Genomic DNA, 19,148 nt, shown 5'->3' with positions numbered 1-19,148 from the left:
TCTAGACATCTAGGCAGTTCTGCAGGCTACGTCCACGTCATTCCTAGAAGTCAGGAGAGCGGGGTGCCGTTCGGGGGTTTTCTTTCTCTTCATCCTAAAGGCGTTGTCTGGGGTAAGAATGGTGAGAGGCCGAGTACCAACTGAGCCAAGGAGGATGCGGAAGGCATGTAGGAAGCCCCGTGGGTGCCTCTCTGGGAGGACCCACCTGTGCTGTACCATTCTGCAATTCTCACCCTGGTGATGAATCTGCTGAAGATCAAAGTCCTGAATCTGGATTGATTCCGGTGCTTTGTTAGACAGGTCATGATAGCTGGTGACCAAAGAGGGACCAGAGAGAACACTGATGTAGCCCTCATCAGCACTGTGCCTAGGCCAGTGCTGGGATCCATCTGCCCTTTCTCTCTCCCAGGGATTCCTGCTTATTCTCTGCAGCTGTGGACTTACCTACTGCTAACATCTCCTGATATTATTGTCTCCTGGGGGCAGTTAGCTTGTCACCAGGCCTCTGTATGCTGCGCTGCAGCTTCAAAGAATCCATTAAGCCTCTTCCTAACCAAAAGAATGTCCTGCCACTTTGTAAAAATAGATGTTTAATTACTTGGCTGCCTTGGGTCTTAGTTGCGGCAGGTGCGGCATGCAGACCCTCTGAGTTCTGGCATATGTGATCTAGTTCCCCTCTGGCTCTTAGCATATGGGATCTAGTTCCCAGACCAGGGATTGAACTTGGGCCCCCTGTGTTGGGAGCATGGAGTCTTAGGCTCTGGACCACCTGGACTACCACGGAAGTCCCTGCTTTCCCACTTGAAAAGAAACCCTTTGTATTTGCCTAGGATTGAATAAGAGGGGTAAACTCGTGCCTCTCAAGGTAGTTCTGAGAGCACCCCTGCTCTAAGGGTCATGAGTTTGGCTTCCAGCGTTACCATGGGAAGACTGGGGATTCTGAACAGTGTCTACCCGGAACGCACGTGTGTGCCCCACACATGGAGACCAGCTACCTCCCCATCGGTCCTGAGGTGCCTTGCAGCTTAGGGTCTGATAAATTTCGGATCTCCAGTGGGTATTTGTTAGCCTTTTTTTTCCTTTCCTTTTCTTTTTATATTAACTACTTACTTGCCTGGGTCAGGGTCACAATTGGCGCACGCGGGATCACCGTGGCGTGGCTCTTCCGTCGCAGCCCGTGGACTCCCTAGTTGTGGCGCGTGGGCTTGTTGCTCCATAGCAGGTGGGATCTTAGTTCCCCAAACAGGGATCAAACCTGCATCCCTTGCATTTGCAAGGCGGATTCCTAACCACTGGACCACCAGGGAAGTCCCCAGCCTGCCTTCTCGAGTGGGATTTCTTACCAATTTTTCTCTTGGCCCCATGCATGGCTTTATGACAGACAGGACGCCGAGAACACACATATGACTGGAAATGCTCAACAGCTCAGAGGTTTAAAACAGTTGGAACATCACTCCAGGTAGATGCATATCTCTGCTCACTGTTTGAGAGAGATCCTACTACTAATAATTCCCACCCACCCCCCGCCCAGTGCCACCCCATGGTGGGTTGACAACCATTAATCCTCCAGACTGCATGACTTACATCCTAGAAACTCAATATTGTGACATAACCATTCATTTTAAACTAAAGAAAAATGCGTGGAATTCTGAAGTCAGAAGCTTGTAATTGTGAAATGAATCTCAGTGTTTTCTACATCACTGAGTGTTGTATTCCAAAGGCAAAGTGCAAAGCCAAAAAACTGTGAATGAGCAAAATTACTCTTGAAAATCCTCTTACTTGCCTTGAAGTTCAAGATACAGATGTAGCATCTCTTGTAAAGTCCAACATAACCAGTTTCGTTCAAGTGAAAGAACGGACCGCCATGGCCTTTTCCGTTGGGTACCAGATAAAGTGGTTGGCTTGTATTTAAAAGCCACAGTGTCTGAATGTGCTGTTTGTCACCCAGGAATCTTCACCATTGGTCACACTCCAAGAGGCCCATGGGACTGAGATACCCCCACCCCTAGAGAAGAGTGGGGGTCACTTCTCTGTCTCAGGCTGGGACTTGACACTTCCTGATGAGGGTACGATGGTAGTCCAGGCATCCACACTGTTCTAATTCTTCTTCTGTCTACTGAGCAAGAAGAACTGAATTTGTGTGCCATGACTTGTGTGATGGCTCTGTCCTTAGCACAGGTCGCTCTGTGGTGGTGACTGTGTAATGTGTTGGAAATAACGGTGATAGTTCCATGACACTGTCGTTGCTCTGACGTACAGAAATGTGAGCCTGTTTCAGAAACCAAATGAATCGTATGTAGCCTTGGAGAGTCTTGAACAGAGAGGCGTAGTATCTGTGCATGATTTAAAAACTGAGAAGAGTTTTCATTCGTGTCTTGAGATAACCAAGTTGGTGGGGTTAGTTGTTTTCCTGCTGGATCCGTGAAAGCCTTCAGATTCCTATGGCATCGATTTGAGGACTCTCTGCCCTCTAGTGTGAAGACGTTGATTTCAATCGCACTTTCCCGAGCTCTCAAGAGACGGTAACTTGTGTCCTCTTAGGCTGTGCAGCAGGTCCTACTCCTGGCACCACAACGAGCGTCTCCATCATTCACACCAAAATTGGCAGCCTTGGAAGGAGCACAGCTTGAAAGTATGTGTTCCTGGCCCACTCCCTCCCCTGACTGGCCTGGGACCCCTCTTGTGCAGAGGACAAATAGCGAAAGCAGGGCAGGAAGGCTCAAAAACGCAAAGATGCGCAGAGAATTATTTCCAAGGGAGAAGCTTTTCTGTTTTCCATGCGGCCTCTGTCAGTCTCTCCAGGGTCTTTTTAGTAAGATCATTGGGTTAATACTCGTCTCTGACCATCAAATCTCAAACTCGGTGGGGATTTGCAGGCTCGTTGGCTTCTCCAAGCCAGGGGGCGCTGAACTTCGGAGGCCTGCTCGGTGGAGGTGGAACCTTTTATAACCCTCAGATGATCACTGCCCTCGACAAACCAGTTTGAAAGTCAACACGGCTTTAACAAACAATTCTCTTGTTTTACAGAGAGAGAATGCAAGCCATGGAGAAACAGATTGCCAGTTTAACTGGCCTTGTTCAGTCTGCGCTTTTTAAAGGGCCCCTTACAAGTAATAGCAAAGATGCCTCTAGGTAAAAAGAAGAAAGCAAACCCATTCAAAATTAATTCAATCTGTTTCTCTTTAATGATTAAGATCATGCCTTCATTCCAATCGTTTTCTTGTAATCATTTCAAGGCTGAAAATACCCACATCTCTATGAATCATGGTTTGTTTGTTTGTCTGTCTGTTTCCGGAAATTCTTGGCCGAAGGTACCACTTTGGCCCAAGAAGGGTGAATGGGCTTCCCAGTGCATGTGGCTTTGTGGACACTGCGCAGTGCCTGCCATCGCCCTCCGCACACCTCCACATCCTCCATCATCTGAAAGTCATGAGTGCGCCTCCGCTGCACACCTGGGAAGCCTTTTCCATTCCGGCCAACATTGGTGCTGATGCGGGAATACCTTCATTGCTTGGTACCACCACCAGCTGCCGCTGATTGCTTGGAATAGTGAATGGTAGCGGGGAAGAGAAGCATTTTAGAAACTGCAGAGCTGACTCTCTTTTTCTTTCCTTCAGTGAGAAAATGATGAAAACCACAGCCAGTAAGAGCCAAACAGATGGTGCAGGTAAGTGTTCTTCAGACCCACAGGAGGTCTGGGAGCTGCCTTTGATGGGGCTGGTTTGCTTCTAGACATATTAACCTCTCCCTGTGTCACCTGTGTGATTAATTCGATGTGGGGTTTGGGACTAAGCCATTTCGTCCTCTCCCTTCCGTCTTCAGTTATTCACTTCCTCATTCATTTATTCATTGATGAGGTTCTATACTCAACAAATACTTATGTGCCTGGTACTGGGTAAGGACAGTGGGCACCCTAGGACAGGGCTACCTACCCACTAATCCAATGCAGAAAATGGGTCTGGGACAGGTCATTGTATGTATGAAAGTGAAAGTGAAAGTCGCTCAGTCTTGTCCAACTCTTTGCCACCCCATGGCCTATACAGTCCATGGAGTTCTCCAGGCCAGAATACTGGAGTGGGTAGCCTATCTCTTCTCCAGCAGATCTTCCCAACCCAGGGATCAAACTCAGGTCTCCTGCATTGCAGGCGGATCCTTTACCAGCTGAGCCACCAGGGAAGCCCAAGAATCAAACCAGGGTCTAAACATTAAGAAAGAGTGAGGATGTAGAGACGAGAAACAACAAAAACGCAGTGTTCCAGACCCTGTGGGATGACATACCGTCCGCTGTTGCTTTCATCCTTGGTTTATGTCCCTCAGGACAGGGCAGCTGGATTGTACTTGGCACCATGAGTTTCCCAACAAAAAATAATGGAAAGCTGATACATAAAATTCAGACCCTTAAAAAAATAACTTGTTGTTTTTTTATCAAGAAGAGAAAATCATTGACTTCATAATTGGCTTGATATAATTATGTAGGCTTGTCCACTGGATACTCAACAAAGTAAATTTTAAAAAGCAGGATGAATGTTTAACCATAAGGGCTAGCCTTGACCAAGGACATTTCTCTGGGGCAAGTAACACAAACTGAAGCCAAAAGGATGAGGAGGGAAGGGGAGAGACACCCAGGTAGAGAGCAAAGCATGTACAGTTGCCGAGTGAGAAATTTAGATGTTATTCTAAATGCACAGGGAAGGCAGTAGAAGGTCCTGCCCTGGGGAAGGGCCTCAGCGCAGCAGCAGGATGAGACTAATGAGAAAGCAGAATGAGCTGATAGGGAGCCTGCAGGGGTCAAGGCAGGAGAAGGTGTACTTGGAACAAGGTCTGCTTTTAAATGCCAGCACTCCCCGCAAAGGCCAGACTCTGGTAAAGACTCTGCCTGCAGTGCAGGAGACCCAGGTTCAGTCCCTGGGTCGGGGGGATCCCCTGGAGAAGGGGATGGCTACCCACTCCAGCATTCTTGCCTGAAGAATCCCATGGACAGTCTATGGGGTCACAAAGAGTTGGACATGACTGAGCAACTAACACTTTCACTCCCCCCAAAAAGGCCCAAATTATATTCCCTGTTGACTTCACTAGTGTCCGGGTATATGTATGTATTTTTATAATAGAAAATGTGCATTTCTGGTGGTCTGGCCTCATTTGATCTTTTTTTTTTTTTTTTCCAGTATTTACTTACTCATTAGTTTGGCTGCACCAGCTCTCAGCTGTGGTGCATGGGATCTTTCTAGTTGCAGTATGTAGGAACTCTTAGTTGCAGCATGTGGGATCTAGTTCCCTGAGCAGGGATTGAACCTGGGTCCCCTGCATTGGCAGCACAGAGTCTTCGCCACAGGGCTGCCAGGGAAGTCCCTGTCCATGTATACTTGATAGCCATCTTATCCTGCAGACTCAAGGTGGGCCTCTCTCAAGAATATGATGTCTTCCTTTCCCTTGGGTTAGAAATAGGCATCATTACCAGGGACACATTTGGCTGTTGAATTACTCAAGGAGCACATGGCACGCTGGCTGAAACCCCTAACTGGGGGAAAGCCGCAGGTGGCGTTAGCGCCACATGGCAGAATGGACAGAACTGGGCCTTATGTTGAGACGTCTGCTGGTCCTGATTCTGCCCTAGCCGAGTTCAGGCTCCTCAGCTCTGAGGCCAGCAGGGCTGCTCTTCTTCCAGCATTCTCAGTCCTCATGGGATTGGTTGGTTTCCTTAGAAATCAACCAATGACCTTGACTGCAGCCAGAGAATTGTTTTGTGGCCACTGCTGAGCTTGTCTTCAGAGCACCTGCCAGTTTGCTTGGGAGATATTTATTCACTTATTTTCTGGTTATGAACCTATGGGGGGAAAAGGCACCAACTGACCTTGCAGAAACGGAAAGCAGATGGGTGGTTGCCTGCGGGTGGGGGACTTAGAAGATGTTGGTCAAAAAGGACCAGCTTCCGACTAGAGGATGAGTAAGTTCTAACATGCAGTGTGGTAACTAAATAAAAGTATTGAACTGGACACTTGAAAGTTGCCAAGAGAACAGATCTTAAATGTTCTCACCCCAAGAAAGACATGGTAATTGTGTGACAGGATGAATACTTTTGATAGGTAATACTCCTATGGCCATACGTTACGTGTATCAAATTGACACATCGCATACCTTAAAGTTACACAGTACGGTATGTCTGTTACAGCTAATGAAGTCAAGGTGCTACCGTTAAACAGGCACCAAAACATTGTTCCTCTGGCTTCTATTCTAGAAATGATTAATATCCAGTACCATTGTAATCAATGTGTACATGCTGTTTTGTATACTTCTTTATTGCATTTCCCTTTTGGGGTGTGTGTGTGTTAGTCACTCAGTTGGGGGGGTGTGTGTGTGTGTTAGCCGCTCAGTAGTGTCTGACTCACGACTCCCAAGGTCTGTGGCCTGCCAGGCTCCTCTGTCCGTGGAATTTTACAGGAAGGAATGAGTGGGTTGCCAGTTCCTCCACCAGAGGATCTTCCCGACCCTGGGATCAAACCTGCGTCTTTTGCATTGGCAGGCGGATTCTTTTACCACCACGCCACTGGGGTGAAATAATAATAATAGGAAACACTAAGTGCTTCCTATGTACCAGGCAGTATTTATTCTGAGTGCTTTTCTACGCCTGAACGTGTTCACCCCTGACGCCGCCTCGCGGGGAGGCACACGCGTGATTCCCACGTTCCAGATGAGGGAACTGAACACACATCACACACATGTGATGCCATCAGCATGCTCCACCAGCCCGTCCTGATGCCTCATCCTTTTGTGTTAAGGTGCCCCAGTCCCTTTAAAGAAAGGTGGTTTCATGTCTTTGTTTTGAAAATTTTTGCCAGCGTCTTTTTTGAAGCGTGAGGGAAGGAGCAGGTGTAATCTCCTCAGAATGCATTTCCCAAAGTGGAATCAATAAGTCCAAAGGGACAAACAGCTGAGGAGCGCTGGCGACACGCTGCCAGCTTTCTCTTCTGAAAGGCCGAGCTAATTTGCAGTGCCATCGGCAACACGCACACGGCTTTGCTCCCCTGCGTCTCTGCAGAGTTTGGCCTTTCTCATTGTGATGCGTCAGGGCTACCCGTGGTCCACAGGGCTTTCATTGCCATAGCAGCCTTGTATGGTGTGCAAAATATAGTAGTTCTTCCGGAATCCTAGGAGGTCAGCGACAAGACGGGAAGTGTTATCCCTGCTCTGTAGACAAGTACACGGAATTATGTAGTGAGTCAAGGAGCCCATTGGGTCAGGGGTACCTGAGAAAGGGAAACCCAGACTTCCTGTTACTTCAGGAATATCTGGTTTACCATGGGTATAAAAGAACAGAAGGAACCTCCCATTTCAAAGTCATAACCTGTGTTTCATAGTGTATTATATTGTTTAAACACATAACCCTGTAAAAAAGATGTTAGCCTTGGAGCTCCTAAGATTCTCAGCCAATCCTAAACCCATGTTCTTCCTGTTACAACAGTCCACATTAAGATACACCTCAAGGGAACTTCCCTGGTGGTCCAGTGGCTAAGAGTCCACGCTCCCAATGCCGGGGGCCCGGGTTCAATCCCTGGTCGAGGAACTAGATCCCACATGCCACAACCTAAGAGCCAGCGCAGCCAAATAAATAAATTAAAAAAAAAAAAAAAAAGATTCTCAGCCAGTCTGCCCAACCCCTAAACCCATGTTCTTCCTGTTACAACAGTCTACATTAAGATACACCTTGGCTGAAGTAAATTACCTAAGAGCAGACTTGGTAAGAGGAAGAGGCCGTTGCTTGGAAAAGGCTGGGTGTACAGAAGGGAGGGGCTGAGAATGACCTGCACGCTGACCATCCTCCGCAGACTAGAATGTGACCATCCCGCATGTGGGTTCAGAGAGTGGATCCCAGGTCCTGAGACTCTAATCTGAAGGGGGGACTCATTCACCACTTGGGGTCCCCACCCACCAGACCCAGCTCCAGCCGGAGATTTCAGGGCAGTTGCTTGTAGCTCTCAGCCCGTCACTGCTGCCACTCCAGGTGGGGAGGACATCCAGCAGGGGCTCTTCCCACTCACTCTGCCCAGAGAAATAATCATTACAGCCCAACAACCGCAGTGGGGTCCCTTTGTGCCAGAAGTTGGGCAGAGCAGTCCACGTGTGTTAATTCCATCATCCTGCACAATCACACTTACACCCATTTTACAGATGAGGAAACTGATAGGGAGAGAGACAACTAGGACCTGGATGCTGAGAGTGAATTTCTGGGTTTCGGGTTTAAATACTGGAGTAGATAATAGGACCACTGGCTAAAAGTAGTTCAAGAAACAGGTAGAAATAATGAATCTGACCTGCTTGTGGAAAGGTCCTGAAGCGACGTTAAGGTCTGGGGATGTGGCTGAATCGTGTGCTGGAGGCAGAGGTGTGGGGGACCTTGGAGGGTGGTCGTCATAGAAGTGACCTCCTTGAAACCAAGTCCAGGGAGAGAAGAAGCAGGCCAGGATGTGGAAGGCTGGCCGAGGAAGAAATTAGGAAAGAGGCTGACTGAGACGGGGCAGGGAAGAAGACGAGGGAGGGGCAAGGAAAGTTTCAAAGTTCCTGAGAAAGAAAAGAAGTGACTGACAAAGCCCAACGTCACATCAGGGTGCTGTCGTGGCAACCCAGTCTATTGGATTGACAGCTGAGACCACTGGCCACCGTATTTTTATTATTTGTTTATATTTGGTTGTGCTGGGTTTTCGTTGCTGCGCACAGGCTTTCTCTGGTTGCAGTGAACAGGAGCTGCTCGTTGCAGTGGCTTCTCTTGCTGTGAAGCACAGGCTCTAGGGCACGCGAGCCCAGTTAATTGTGGTGCATAGCCTTTGTCACCCCGCAGCATGAGGGGTCTCTCCAGACCAGGGATTGAACCCCGGCAGGTGGGTTCTTAACCACTGAACCACCAGGGAAGTCCCGTTGGCCATTTTATAAAGGGCCAATGCAGTGAATGATGGAGTCATAGAAGCCAGGTTTAGTGGATTGAGAGGTTATAGATGAGGAAGTTTTATAAATGAGCATGAGAAATTCGGTTCTGAAAGGTATTTTTAAAGCCAGGTGTCAGGGTTCAGCTCTCACAGACGGCAGGTAAACTTGGGCCTCTCCTCCGTGGAGGATGGCAGTGAGGTGCACTGGGCCCTCAGAACAGAAGAAGAGAAGCACGATCGTGGAAGGAATATGTCTTCGTTTGGCTGAGGAACTCAGGACAGGCCTCATTACGAACAGGAGTAACTGGCTGTAGCGCAGTGTCATTTCTGTTGGAGAAACACCTTGAGGATGTCGTCATCGTTATTTGTACAAATGACGTGTGGTGTGTGTGTACGCATGCACCTACGCTTGAGGATACGGAGTGATGATCAAGTGACTCGACTGATTTCAAGACTTCCAGTTCATTGTCTTCCCTTCAGAATACTTGGTCTCAGAGGCGCTATGTTAACCTGGTCAAGCTATTATTGTTGGAAATGTTACTGGACGTCCTTTCACTAAGGACCTTCAGCGTTAGAGAGCACTCTCTGGAGCAACTGCAGAGATAGCAAATCTTGCTCTTTTGTAAAACTGTTTGTTAATTTGGCTGCACCGGTCTTAGTTGCGGCACGCGGGATCTTCGATCTTCACTGTGACACATGAACTCTTAGTTGCGTGGCACGTGGGGCTCTAGTTCCCTAACCAGCGGTTGAACCCAGGCCCCATACATTGGGAGCAGAGTCTTAACCACTGCACCCCCAGGGAAGTTCCCTATCTTGCTCTTTCAAGGGGGGTTTTCCATCTGGAGGGGAAGTGGTCAAAAGTCAGCCCAACTTTTGTTGGTGATGACACGAGGGACCGGTTGGGATCATAAAGGTAACAGAAAGCTCACTGTCTGTCTGCTGGGGCTCCTTTGTAAATTCTTAAAAAGCTTCCCATCTGTTCTCCCGACTCCCCAAGGGGGCCCTGAGAGCTAGGAGACCGGTTCTATTGGGACAGGCACGCAGGGATGAGGAATGTGGTGCTCCATCAGCTCTGCGCTGGCATTGCTGAGGCCAAGCAAGTAGGAGGACACTTTGGAGGCACCTCCATGCCCACTGGTGCACCGCCCATGGCCCATGGCTACCGCTCGTGGAGGCTTGTGGGGCAGTGTGTCCTGGGGAAGGAGAGGAGATAGAAGGAGGGGCCACTGTGCTGTAAGCAGTCCCGGCACACAGGGCAGCAAGAGAGCTCTGCCGTGCACGGCCAGCCTGTGCTATGGCAAACCTACTTCGTCCCTTCCAGGAAGGAGGACTGAACAGCCTCTTCCGGGGGGGGGTGTGTGTGTGTGTGTTGTGGATTCCTTGTATACTCTCTACATGAAGCCTGTTCCACAGAACTGCATTGTCATAAAAAGGAAGTAGCATAGCAGCTCCTTTTGATTCCCACACCTTGTTGATCCTGTGAGTGTTACTGGAGATCCTTTGGGGGTCACTTTGGTTTTTATTGGCTTTTAGTCAGGAAATTCCAAGGGACTCAGGAGAGTTCAATACCTGGTCAGGGAACTAAGATCCCACATGCCGCATGGTGCGGCCAATAAATAAGATACACAGACAGACAGCTAGCTTCTTCAATATGGCATCATGCTCTACCTACTGCCCTGCAATCTCGCTTCGTACAGCACCAAACTTCTACAGCATGACTTCTCCAGACTGCGTACTATAATATTGGATGCAAGTTCCCTAATTTATTTAAACCTAATTCCCCCCTTTTTGCCCTTTAGAGAGCCAATATCGTTTAAGGTTTGTTTGGTTTTTTTTTTTTTTTTTTCCAAAATGAGGGAATGGGCATTTTCTGTGTTGGGATGGGACTTGTAGCTTTGACTGCTCCTTCCGGGCATCTCAGGGACTTCGCTGCTCTTTTTTCCTAGGAACGCCCCAGGTTTCCGGTGGGAAGACTCTCGGGGCCGTGGATTCCTCTGGGCCGCCCGGCCAGCCGGCGCCCGCCAGTGCCTCCGCCGTCCACGCGAGTCTGCTCGACATGAGGCGGAGCGTGGCCGAGCTCAGGCTCCAGCTGCGGCAGATGCGACAGCTCCAGGTACGGCTGGCGTTCCCCGTGGGCGGTGTCCTCTGACACGGTCTCCTCCCCCACCCGCTGCCTCCCGCACCCCCGGCCGCACAGCATCTTGCCGGTGGCCTTCTCTGCAGCATCCTTTGGTACGGATGACTGAGGGCCAGGGTGCAGGCGCGTGCCACCCTGGGCTCCTCCCTCACACACATCATCTTGGTCTAGAGCCTTCCGCCGCAGCAACAGTCTATAGCCACTTCTTTAAGCTGCGCGTGCTTCTTACACACGAAAAAACCATTAAGCATCTGTTGTTGTTTTTTTCTTCCCTTTTTTTTTTTTGAGGAGAGCTGGAAGCAGAGGAGCCCCGTGGTGGTGTTCCCACAGGCAGTTACGACTTCCTGCTTCCTAGGGTTTGGCTTTTGCGCTTCCCCCATAAGCACGTGCAGAGGTGCTGCGGGCAGCTCAGGGGTTTTGCAAGGAAAAAAAAAACAAAAACCTTTGTATTTAGAACTAGGAGTTCAAGCAAGAGAGTGAATTCATAAGGAAAAGGAGCCCTCGTGGACGGTTTTATTATTTGGACAGAGTGTCTTCCGCAACGCTTCCCTTCCCTTTCCCATTCTTAGGAATATATGAGCTACATGGGAATCCAAGGGCAGGGAAACGACCCTTCCTATCACCAGGCATGGTGAATAAATCCCGTAAATCTGACTCGGCATGGCTGGTCCAGGGTACTGAGGAACTGGGAAGGTGTATCTTTATGAGGTCATGTGTCTACTCAGGATCAGCCTCACCCCTCCCTGCCCCTCGGGGTAGGCTGGTGACTGAGGATGTAGTGCTGGCTTAGAGGATGCCCAGGCATCCTCCTCAACTTCGAGGAAGCCTCGTGGTCCGCCAAACGTTCATAAAAGGCATACGCGTCCAGGAGCAGGGAGTAGCCACAGCTGTGGCATCCTCAGGGGCATGCGAGCTCCTGTGCAGCAAATCCAGTAAGGAAAGGGCACTCCAAACCCCAGCTGCTCTCACACTTCAGCTTGCCATGCGTGAGCCCTCCACTTCCCCCTACCTGAGTAAAGCTAAGACCGTGATTTCCCCTTGTCCTCTACCTCTGGGAGAACTAACAGAAGGGAAGGTAGCTTGAGAGCCTGCCCTGAGCCCTGTCACAGATCACACTACTCACATTCGGGTCTCCAAAGGCTAGTCCAGCAGCATCCCAAACCCCTCAGACCTCCCACACAAGTTTACTTCATTCCTCCCTGAGTCATGTCGCAGGGGAAGTTCCCCATCCTTTGCATTCACTTTTCCTTGCTTTGCTGTTTTTAAGACACTTTGCAGTGAAATGAAGTATACAGGGTGGCACAATTCAGTGCCCACAGTGAACAGGCAGTAACTAAGCAAGCGAGTGGGCGAGGGAGAGTGGCGAGTTGGCACCTCTAAAGGACAGTCGCCACTCCACTCCAGGCAGCTCTTAACCTGGTAAAATGAGAGTCCAGTGTTTCTAGATGTTTCAGTATCTCAAGAGAATCTGGAAAAAGAGGTTTTTGTTTTGTTAGTATTTATTTGGCCCCACCAAGTCTTGGGCTTCCCAGGTAAAGAATCCACCTGCCAATGCAGGAGACCTAAGGGATGCGGGTTCTATCCTTCCATCAGGAAGATCCCTTGGAGAAGGAAATGACAAGCCACTCCAGTATTCTTGCCTGGAGAATCCCATGGACAGAGGAGCCTGGCCGGCTATAGTCCATGGGGTCACAGAGTCAGACACGACTTAAGTGACTGTGCATGTAGCATGGGTGTCTTAGTTTGGCACGTGGGATCTAGTTCTCCAATCAGGGATCAGACCCAGACCCCCTACATTAGGAGCTCGAAGCCTTAGCCACTGGACCAAAGGGAAGTCGCAGGACACATAGATGTTTTATATAAAATATATAAGTTCATTCTAAAAGTGTTGGAAGGTAATTTAAAAATCGATTATTTCATCATCTGCGGGCCAGAGGGCACATGTGCAGGCCAGCAAGTGTCTGTGAGCTCCTGGGTTCTTTGCTGGTGGTTAAGGAGGTTCAGCCTGTCTTGCACTGCATCTGCCTTTTACTGCCACCTGCTGGTCAAATTGGAAATTGTGCGCTCCTAGTCTCAAGAGTCAGACACAACTTAGTGGCTAAACATTTGGACTCTCACAGGGAAAAAAAAGTCCTAAATATGTCGTTTGCAAGATAGTTCCTACTGCTTTCGAAAGTGAGCATTTGTTGGTGTGGAGTCAGAGGTGGAATTGCCGTGAAGTGTGGCAAATCTGATATGCGGGGGCCGTGAGGTATGGGGTGGCGGTGTCACCCTGCTGGTGGATGGCAGGGTTTTGGTCCTCTGGTTGGGGGCGCGGTTTGAGGAGCCGGGGAGGGACCTCCCACAACTTGCCACTCCTTGTAACCCTTGAACTGAGGAGGCTCAGCTGCAGAATCATAGCTTCTCAAACAAAGAAGTGTTACAGTCAGTTCCAGGTCGCGATCTTAATTACTCAGGTTCCTTAATTGCCCCCGAGCTGCTCAGCTCTCCTCGCTCTTGGGGTAAAGAACATGGAGCAGGTGTGCTCTTTTCCTTTTTTTTTTTTTTTTTAATATTTATTTGGCCACACTGGGTCTTGGTCGCATCACGTGGGATCCTTTGTCGCAGAGCACGGACTCTCTAGTTGTGACGCAGGCTCGGTACTTGCAGCGAACGGGCTTAGTTGACCTGCAGCATGTGGGATCTTAGTTCCCTGACCAGGGATCGAACCAGCATCCACTGCATTGCAAGGCAGAATCTTAACCACTGAACCAGCAGGGAAGTCCCCAGGTGTGCTCCTGAGCTGAGATGCTGGTGCGGTTCTAAAGTGCAGGCACTCAGGGGAAGAGAAGCATTTTGATTCCTAACCTGGATGCTCTTGTTTCTGCCTCAGTCTTTGTATCCTCTGTGCCTCCATCAGCTTTCAGGGGAGTCTGTTTGAGACCAAACCAGTTTAGAATAACGCAGCATCTCAGCACCAATTCTCCCTCATCACATGTATTATACACCAAAAGGGAAGTGCAAGCCCACAGTGATTATAAGCCCAATAATGGAGCTATCATTAGAGAGCTCCGAAACTCCGGAACAGTCTCAAAAGAACAAAAATTGAATTAGAAATTCAAATGTTCTTTGAACTGTGTTATAAAATAGCGAAAACGAATGAAATCTTTTTTGTGCTTGGCAGCCGGCTCCAGTAATTAGATAATTAAATCAATGGGAAAATCCTAGACTGTCAGGCATAGCCTGTGTGAGCATTTCATTTGCAAAACTGATGGATTATTCTCAGAAGTAGAAATTCGATGCAGACACCGTGGGGTGTGTAGATTTAAATATGGCAAAAAGAATGTCGAGGGAGGTGAAAGAGCCTGAGATGATGAAGAAAACCACGGGAACTTTGCTCCCATTTTCCTGCTCTCCAGGCTAATGTGAATTTTCAGTCTAAGAGAACGGTTCTTAATTCTGGCTACCCATGAGAATCACCTGAAGCCTTGCAGAAAAATGCGAATACTTGAGTGCCACTGCCGGAGTCTGACTTCATTGGTTGTGGATCAAAGACCAGACATTGGTGACTCTAGAATGTTCCAGGGTGAGAAGTACTGCTCTCAGACATTTTGAATTCTTAGTCCATTGAGAAGAAGGCAATGGCAACCCACTCCAGTGCTCTTGCCTGGAAAATCCCATGGATGGAGGAGCCTGGTAGGCTGCAGTCCATGGGGCCTCGAAGAGTCGGACACGACTGGGTGACTTCACTTTCACTTTTCACTTTCATGCATTGGAGAAGGACACGGTAACCCACTCCAGTGTTCTTGCCTGGAGAATCCCAGGGACGGGAGAGCCTGGTGGGCTGCCACCTATGGGGTCGCACAGAGTCGGACACGACTGAAGTGACTTAGCAGCAGCAGCAGCAGTCCATTGAGATGCCACATGGAAATTGACATCTCAGTCAGCTGTCACAAGGAGTGAAGCAGAAATACCCTGTACGCATGAACACCACACTTGGTGATTTCAAAGCCCTAACTCTAAACAATGTACCTCTTTCCCAGAGACTAATCAGACATGTTCTCTACTTACTCATAACTGATGAGAGCTACATGGACCTTCTGTATTGTGGTGGTCCCATCCCAGGTAGGAGCTGCATCTAGCTGAAAACAGCAGAAAGAGACAGGGGAAGGCCTAGCTCCTGACAAATGTGCCCTTCAAAAGGTGATCATTTGGGTCTATTACCCTTTCTGGTATGATTTAGGGAAAAAGTGATGAGCTATATCATTGTCCCCAAATGCCACAATCCTTAGGTTTCACCCAGGTCATCCAGTACCCATAGGAGTGACTGCTGTTCTGCCCCTCTTTATGGGCTAAGGGGAGAGAGATGTTTCTGGAAGAGAGGGCTCAAGTTCTGTGAACTTGAACTTGGCCTGACATTGAGATGGATACATCTTTCTCCAGTTGCCACAGTTTTCTTCTTGGTCTCTCATCTCTTCCTCCTGCTTCTTGATAAATTAAAAATTGGATTATTCTGAACTCAGTGTTCCATTTTTAAGACTATTGAGAATTGACAGTGTTGTTCCCAAGAGAGGGAGGAGGTAACACATCAACATAAAGAAGAAACACAGCAGGACACAGAGCCCTTGCACTTGAAATGATATAATTCAGCACCGTTATCACAAGGTGTCTTTTTATAAGATAGTGCCTCATAGCAGTGTGCCAGGGTCTCATTTATCTTCTGACAATCAAAACAACGGTCGTGGGAATGTATGTCCCTGAGAAAAGCATGCAGGATGTTGGCCCATACTGAGCAGACCTATTTCTCCCCAGCAGGCAGAAATAACAAATGGAACCAGCACAGGAGATGACAGTCAGGCCACCATGCGATGTATCAAGCCCTCGATATGCCTAATATCGAGGCATGGCTAAGACGGGGCACAGCTCCCAGATACCGTGTGCTTGGTGAGCAGGCATCCTACACCTGCAGCCCGGGGAGCTAACAGGGGAAAAACTCCTGGTCAGGAGTCCTTCTCGGGTCTGGCTGTCATGAAACTTCCCAATGCATTGTACAGCCCCTGTTTGCTGTCACTGCCAGACAGCAAAATCAGTTCAGTTAAACCACACTGTTGGCAAGCTGAATAGTCTTAGATTTTACCCAAGAACTCACGATGAGTATGTGAGGCACATGTCCATTTTGAGGTGAGTGGAATTTGATTTAGGCAGTTTCCTACCTTCTCAGGGAAGCTGACAGAAATAATTTATTTCATCCAGTTAAAAAGTTTAAAATATTTATGTATTTGTTTGGCTACACTGGTCTTAGTTGAGGCATGTGGGATCCAATGCAGGGGACTCCCAATGCAGGGGACCCAGGTTCGATCCCTGCTCAGGGAGTGCGGAGTCTTAGCCACTGGACCACCAGGGAAGTCCCGTGGTCCAGTTAACTTTTATTTTTGAGTAGTTTTATAAAATCATCAAGCCACAGCATTTACAACCAACTGAAATTTCTAGAGATGTAGGGATAACTACAGCTGTTCTTGCCCTTCTACTGTTGACAACTGGAATACCGAAAAATAAATGCATGAAATAACTCTCTTCAGCATCGGCCAACAGACAGCACAGGAGTGTGACCCTTGAGAGAATGAAAGGAAAGGAGACAAAACCTCTGTCTTCCTCAGCTTTCTGTCTGTTGACGCTTCTTAGATCACAGCACAGAGAGAGAGAAACCCAGCAGAGCACTGACCACACGACCAGCTCAGGGCAAGGAGCGGATGCAGCTAGGATTTGGGGAGCCGAGTGCCAAACGAGAGGAAACTCTGCGGAGAAAGAATTACGTCAGTCTGTGGATCCATCGTCGACTAATAGGCCAAGCACGAGTGTTGTGAAAGACCACTGATCCAGGCCCAAAGCAGGGGGCTGTAGGCCGGGAAATTCCCAGAGCGCACACAGTTCTGGGAGATGCTCATGCCTCGACCAGCAAGCACAGAGAGGTTTTATTAATCACCCGGGGCATTTGGCAGTGATCAAGAAAGGCCATGCTTCGGTCTTTTTTCTTTTTTCCTTCAGTGTTTCGTTCAGACACTTTTATTTATCTGTGGACACCGCATTTTACTTGCAGCATGTGGTATTTAGTTCTCTGACCGGGGATCAAACCCGGCCCCCCGGCTTTGGGAAATGTATGTAACAAATCCTTAACAAAATATTAGCAACTGAATCCAGCAATATATAAAAAGGATAATACATTATCCTGGATTTTATCCCAGGAGTTCAAGATGGTTTTAATATGGGGGGGAAAATGATTCAATGTATTTGACCTTTTAGCAGAATAAAGAAGACAATCATATCATTTCAGTAAATGCAGAAAAAAACATAAAACAAAATTCAATACCGATGACAAAAACACTCAGCACTCTTGGAGTAGAAGCAAACTTCCTTAACCTGATAAAGGATGTCTGAAAATCCTACAGAAAACATTATAGTTAGTGGTGAAACACAACCATATTCTCCATAACATCGGGACCACGGCCAAAGAAGCCTCCTCTTACTTCTCTTTAACTCCGTACTGAATGTCCTAGCAAGCGCAACAAGGCTGGAAAAAGAAAGGAAAAAGCATATGGATGGAAAAGTTAAAAGTATAATTGGCATTGCTCACAAATCACTTCACAATCAGGATTGTGTAATATCAAATCGAAAAAAGATGCTTCCAGAAATAAGTGAATGTAAGTAAGATCAGAATCAAGTCAATATGTAAAAACATTAAAATGTTAGTACATACAACTTAGTAAACCCATACAATAGAAAAGCACTAAGCATGAAGAAGAATGAGGCCCTAAAATTCCAAACAGCATGGCTGGATCTCAAAAACAATATACTGAAGGAAAGAAGCCAGACGCACACAGTTTCACAGTGTACAGTTCCATGAGTGTGACATTCTAGAACAGGAAGAACTAATCTAAGGGACAAAACGCAGGTGGGTGTTTTCCTTGAGCTGGGGGTTGGGAAATTGAGTGCAGAGTGCTGAGAAGGGTTTTTTTAGGGTGAGAACAAATGTTGTCTCCATTTTTAGTGGTGCTTTCGTCAGGGTATACATTTGTCAAAGCTCATTGACCTGTGCACTATTAAAATGCGTATATTTTATAGCTTGTAAACCATATCTTTTTTAACAAATGTATTTGGCTGCACCAGGTCTTAGCTACAGCATGTAGGATGTTCAGTTGCAGCCTGTGGGATCTAGTTCCCTGACCGGGGACTGAACCCAGGTCCCCTGCCTTGGGAGTGTGGAGTCTTAGCCACTGGACCACCAGGGAAGTCCTAAACTATATCTTAATAGAGTTCTTTTAAATTGAAATTTAGAATCCCTGCAGAAAAACTAAATGTAATGATTTGAAGTGCTGGTGGCTAATTTATCTGAAGCATTTAGAGAGAGATGGTGACACACATCCTGCCTTCAGCACTGTTTGTTTTTTTTATTAATTTTTATTGGAGTACAGTTGCTTTGCAATGTTGTGTTAGTTCCTGGTGTACAGCAGAGTGAGTCAGCCATACGTAGACACAGCTCCCCTCTTCTCTGGATTTCCTTCCCGTTTAGGTCCCACAGAGCATCGAGGAGGGCTCTGTGCTGCGCTCGGCTCTCGTTGGTTGTCTGTTTACATACAGCGGTAGTCAGCACTAGCACTGCTCTCTGCCCACACTAGGAGCTCAGAACTCCAGACAGGGAGGGTCGGGGGCCCAGGGAAAGTAGAAAAGAACCTCTGCGTGTCTTTATTCCTCTGTGATTTTACTTACTGTTGCCCGCTCACCAGCTGTGTGCTATGGTAAAGTCAGTGTTTCTTCTCCCTCTCTCTGGGTTAAGGCACTCTTTCTGGGCGGGAGGATCATACAGCCTGGAACTCAAGGCCCATCTCTCCCTGCCTCCACTATGAGTGGAATAACTTGAGCGTAATCTGACTCTGTTACCAGTTGAGTAACTTGAATATTGTATGCAGTTGTGTTCCTCTGATATGTCTCTGGGTTTTCAGAGGGTGCGCTCAGCTGCTTGGTCGTGTCCAACTCTTTGTGACCCCAAGGACTGTAGCCCACTAGGCTCCTCTGTGGGATTTTTTGGGCAAGAATACTGGAGTGGGTTGCCATTTCCT

General features: G+C 48.0%; 1 protein-coding gene across 23 annotated transcripts in view; it reads left to right on the top strand.

Moving 5' to 3' along the window:
- The window catches only part of KIAA1217 (KIAA1217 ortholog), an 815,330-nt gene that overhangs the window by 758,188 nt on the left and 37,994 nt on the right, over window positions 1-19,148 (top strand). For 17 of the 23 annotated variants that reach the window (XM_027559960.1, XM_027559961.1, XM_027559969.1 and 14 more), the window contains 3 exons: window positions 3,028-3,132; window positions 3,618-3,667; window positions 10,865-11,031. In XM_027559960.1, the coding sequence (XP_027415761.1) occupies window positions 3,028-3,132; window positions 3,618-3,667; window positions 10,865-11,031 (322 nt within the window). The remainder of the gene's footprint in view (window positions 1-3,027; window positions 3,133-3,617; window positions 3,668-10,864; window positions 11,032-19,148) is intronic. The other 6 variants (XM_027559955.1, XM_027559958.1, XM_027559970.1 and 3 more) reach the window with 1 other exon arrangement.

This window comes from Bos indicus x Bos taurus, chromosome 13 (assembly GCF_003369695.1).
Source record: "Bos indicus x Bos taurus breed Angus x Brahman F1 hybrid chromosome 13, Bos_hybrid_MaternalHap_v2.0, whole genome shotgun sequence".
In the NCBI taxonomy this organism is placed as follows: domain Eukaryota; kingdom Metazoa; phylum Chordata; class Mammalia; order Artiodactyla; family Bovidae; genus Bos; species Bos indicus x Bos taurus.
This window is presented reverse-complemented; position numbering and strand designations above follow the sequence as displayed.